Source organism: Frieseomelitta varia, unplaced genomic scaffold (assembly GCF_011392965.1).
Source record: "Frieseomelitta varia isolate USP_RPSP 00005682 unplaced genomic scaffold, Fvar_1.2 scaffold_313, whole genome shotgun sequence".
In the NCBI taxonomy this organism is placed as follows: domain Eukaryota; kingdom Metazoa; phylum Arthropoda; class Insecta; order Hymenoptera; family Apidae; genus Frieseomelitta; species Frieseomelitta varia.
The window spans coordinates 266,569-271,632 of record NW_025110050.1 but is presented as its reverse complement, the minus strand read 5'-3'; the positions used below and the strand labels follow the sequence as shown (position 1 = coordinate 271,632).

The 5,064-nt window shown below is 38.3% G+C and overlaps 1 protein-coding gene across 10 annotated transcripts in view; it reads right to left on the bottom strand.

Annotated features, from left to right (window-relative positions):
- LOC122529861 (broad-complex core protein-like) overlaps nt 1-5,064 on the bottom strand; it is a 50,077-nt gene that overhangs the window by 14,039 nt on the left and 30,974 nt on the right. For 8 of the 10 annotated variants that reach the window (XM_043656350.1, XM_043656354.1, XM_043656351.1 and 5 more), the window contains one exon: nt 4,330-4,389. In XM_043656350.1, the coding sequence (XP_043512285.1) occupies nt 4,330-4,389 (60 nt within the window). The remainder of the gene's footprint in view (nt 1-4,329; nt 4,390-5,064) is intronic. The other 2 variants (XM_043656355.1, XM_043656357.1) reach the window with 1 other exon arrangement.

Here is a 5,064-nt window from a genome sequence, read left to right as displayed (position 1 = left end):
TTTGCAAAAAAAAAAAAAAAAAAAAAAAAGAAAGAGAAAAAAGAAAAATTGCGACATATCGAAAGCGAAATTGCACAACTGTTTGATTGACCGTTCACGAAAATGATTTCGATAATTTCTTCAAAATTAGACTCCCGTATAAATTAATTGTAGATTAATAACTGGTACAAAATTCTCAGATTTATCCCAACTTTCTGGAATATATAGGTTTCACAACAGTATAATTTTGCGAAGCAAAGAATGGAACGTAACGATTATTCTTCGCGCTATACATTACATTTTGCTTCATTAGATAAGTTATAGTACAATTACAAACATATTCCCTCGAATAAACGCATCGATAACTGCTATCGTAAATTATCGCCCGTTCGCATTGTTAAATAATATTTTCGTCAATAATTTTTTCACGTTAGATATAAATATCAACTTTTATCTATAAAACGGCTTTCGGATTTTTACGTTCCGTCGCGAATTTATGGCCATTTGAAGTTAATTTCTCGCGGTGTGCAATTTGCACTTTCCCGCACGCGTATAATTCATCGAATGCTCGCTAAAATTACCAGAAATTTAAGCAGTGTACAGTAAGACATTTTATTTTCATCGGACTTCTCTTAATAATTCGACCAATAACTTTAAACATCTCAGAGACGATTAGAATAAATAATTACACTGTTCTATGGGAGATTTGTAGAGACTATTCTAGATATTATTCGTGCCTATGGAGCAGCTTAAAAATTCACCATTTTCCACAGTGAGAAACGATGCGCGCGATCGTTTTTAACTCGTCTATTCTTGCGTGTCTCTCCTCGCTTGTCTCGCCAACGTGCAGCAAGCCAGAACGTATATAGAAGAGAGAGAGAGAGAGAGAGAGAGAGAGAGAGAGAGACTTCTTTCGAAAGGAAGAAACGCAGCGACGTGTTCGTCGAGAGAAAATACATGGAGAGAGCACAGCCTCGCAAGCCGAGCCACGTATAATTTAATGTGTCTAATGATTCGCAGTGCGCCGCAAGAACGTGAGTGGCGTACCAAGGTCGTCGTATTTTTAGTTAGGCCAATGTTTAGTTGGCCACGTTCGTCGGAGATAGAGGGACCTTGAATTTCGTGGATAACATCTGCCGTCTTATCGACGGCCCCTGATAACTTTTTCAGTACTAACCTAGTATAAGCCAGCCGTTCAAATATTAATCGAGCAACGCGGCACCGAACGCCGCACCTGAATTTATGTTTTTTTTTTCTTCCTCTTGACGTACATACGTGTGTACTCACATACGCTCACTCCGCTCAAAAGTCTCCGGACACACACTTGGCGGCCAAAACTGGAAAGATGAAACGATACCTCGTGCAAGAAAGAACTTAAATATTAACCCTTGCTCGGCCAACTTTGCGTCATTGAGATAAATGATCATCTGAACATTATTAACATAACAGGACAGCGAATATCTAAATACTTTTACAATTTTGTGCAATGTGTCGTACGTTCATTAAATTCTACATTTATTCTTAAATTCGTTTTATATACTTGACAAATATAATCAAGCATGGATCAATAATTCAATGAAATTTCAGAGCGTAATGTGTTTGAGTACTGCTCACGAGTGACAATATATTAAGAAACACACGTGCGACTGAAAAATTTTGACAAATGCCGAGAACTAAGAACAAAAAGTGTCCCAAGACTTTTGAGCCAGGAGCGATCGGCAAAACTCTCGATTTTCGTTTGTCTCCTAACCTGACACCCATGAAATTCGCCAGATCGTCGTTCGTTTGTCTCCGCGATAACGAAGAGAGAGAGAGAGAGAGAGAGAGAGAGAGAGAGAGAGAAAAGACAAAAAGAAAAAAAAGTTCTATTTCATCAGACACAAAGTACCTCGATACGGAAACACCTCGTATCTCCACGGCGGGGAAACGTTAAATTGTTTACCGTTATTTAAGCGAGTTTACCGTTAACTCCCGCCCCACAGAGCGCCGCGTTCCACGACCCCCAAATATGCATATAATGCGCCGTGCGCGAGCGTGACTTATACGTTTGAAAAAAAAAAGAGAAAGAGAGAGAGAGGGGGAGAGGAAATTGTTCGTCCGAACGAGCGAAAAAAAAAAGGAGAGAAGAAAAATTGCCAATAAGTCGAGAGATACACGGTAATAAGGTTACCATATGGTGCACGCGCGTCAGGGTCAAATGTCGCTCGAAACATAACCGTAAAAGAGTGTGACAAACTTGGTCGACCTATCGTACATCCTGTTTCACAATTCGGAAACGAGTAAAGCTGCAAAGTCTCACGATCGTAATAATTACGATGTAATTGTAAGCTTTTCAATTCGGTCTGCAAAATATGTATGTATATAATAAAAGGGAACTATGTTACAATTACGCCGATCGATATATATATATATATATATAATATACATATACGTAGAGAGATATAAAATATATATACAATGTGTTCGTAAATGCAAAATCATAAGCAATGTCATAATGCTGTCGTATCGGCGATATCGTGTGTTTTCCGTTACCAAACGTTTAATGGGACGACAACACTGATGACAAAATTTCACGAATGGACAATACGAGCACGGCATATAATGTGTAATATGTATGTATGTATATATATATATATATATAGAGAGAGAGAGAGAGTACGAAAGATCAATCGCCGATAAAAAAAAAATGATATTCGACGCGAATCACGAAACTCAAAGCGTTAATAAATTGATAGTACTATTGCACTTTGACGAAATTGTCGGAGAATTTATTAGGTGTAGAACAAAGAGAACAGTCTGTCGTTGCATCGTTATTCGTCAACTTCTTCTCGCAGTACTTTCTTCTGCTTTTTTTAAATTTTTTTCTCTAGTTTCACTCGTTTATCATTTTTCGTGTTTTCGCTATTTATTTATTTATTTATATATTTATTTTTTTTATTTCTTTTTGATTTTTCGTTTCCGCTTCTGCTTTCAACAAAGGGGATCATTTTCCGTACCGACTTTCTCTTCTTTTCAGTTCAGACATGGTAGAGATTACGGCAGAGATACTTTTGTACAGTGATGCCAAACAGTGACGGTTTTCTCTTTCATCGCTTTTGTGCCAATTAGAATGATCGCGAGCGAATTCGACGTGTCGAAAGAACGAATGCATCTGCTGCTGTCCGTGTTCTTTGTTGGGTATAGCGCAAATCCACGCTCGCGGTGAAAACGTCTTTGCTCTATAAAACGCTATCGATCGCCGGCGATCCCACCCGCTTCGTATCGTTTCAACCTCAACCGATACAAAAACGATTCTCTCCCGACATGTTCTGATCCTGATCTCTCAAACTTTTCGTTGCAAAAACTAAATATTGCTAAGAGACAATTACTGTCGAAATTGGCAATAACAAAAAAAAAAAAAAAAAAAAAAAAAAAAAAAAAAAAAAAAAAAAATAAGAAAGAAAAGGAAAGGTAAAATGCACCGCTTGTCAAAAAGATTGCAACGCCTTGAAAACAAAATTGCGTGCAAAACAAAAAAGAAGAAAAGAAAAGAAAATAAATTTTAAACTCGAACTCTGCGTAACCTTCTTCGTTTCTCAATTAAATTTTCACGTTCCAGAAATATTGCGTAACCCCTGAGAGTTGCTAGATGCTGCAATTTTCTTAACAAAGCAGTGACGAACAATACAGATCAGCAGATAAATTCGTACCAACGCGGCGAATTCGTTGATAACCGCGGGGAACGTTATGACATCATGAGATGCGAATGCAAGGCGATTTCGGTAAATGATGATTATCGATGACTTTTGTAACGCATGCCAATTAGAAGAAGTTTTAATCGTCCAAGCAGACAGTAGTGCTCTTTCACCGCAACCAAATAAATAAAAATATATAATGTATGTATATATAATATGTATATATGTATATATATATAGTATGTATAAATCATTCTTATATAATTATCCGTGATTTTTGTTAGTGTTTGATATAACTGCACAAGTCGTTTTAGTTACTTTGTTTTTTTTTTTTTTTTTGTTTGTTTTTTTTCATTAGAGCGAACCGCTACACCGCAGACAATATTGCGGCCACGATGTATCGACTGTCGATAGAAAAAAACAATATGGAACAGCGTAGAAGTGCCCTTTCGAAAAATCAAAAGAAATCAAAGAGGCTGAAATTCACAACCCTTCCCCCGTATCGATCGTACGCGATTGACTTTTTTCAAACGACCGTAAGGAAAATTACGCGTGTGTGTGTATGTGTGTGTGTGTATATGTATATATTTATGTACATGTAAATCGTGTATGTACGCGAGGGGATTGATGTTCTAATGATTTTTGCTAGGGCAGAGCTAATGACAAATATTCTTACCTTGCGAAGTTCCTGCCAAGTCCGGTGGTTGCAGCCCATGGCCCAATCCTGGAAATTTCACTATCGTCACACGTAGCAACGAACGTTCTTTCGCGGCGAGCGATCGGACAACGGCCTGTACGCAACATCGCAATTAACAGAAAGGTTTCAAAAATTTTGCTTCAAAATCACGATTCGTTAACGCTAGAACCACCCTCGTTGTCGAAACGAGGTTAGAATCGAAAAATCGACGCCACGCGTTCTGCGCCACAGATCTACGGGATCAGCGAACGAAGGTGACAACACGAGCGTTCGAAGCACAATGACTTCGACGGTACATGCTAGGACTTGTTGCCAGAACGAAAATAAGAGGCGTGTCAGTCGTCGTTGCCTTCGATCGTAAGTACACTTGGAAATAAGTCAATAGACTCCTGTACAAATCTTCTTGTTTACGTGATTTACAGTTCCAGGAATTATACGTTCCAGGAAACACACGTGCGAGTTCGCAGTGAGCAGATGATGAAGCAAATAGAAAATATGAAATTTCGCGCGAATGATAAATCCTGACTTCTGGACTCTTTGTACAAAAATGATGTTAAATTAACCTCGAGAGTTCACATAGGCCAACGACTGTTCAACGAGTTAACCGTTTGACACACCGTCGTAGTTCTAGCGTTAATAAACCGCGAGCAAAAGCAGTCCATCCTAAATCGAATCAGGAAAACTAAAAATGTCCCTCCAGTTCGAAAAAAAAAA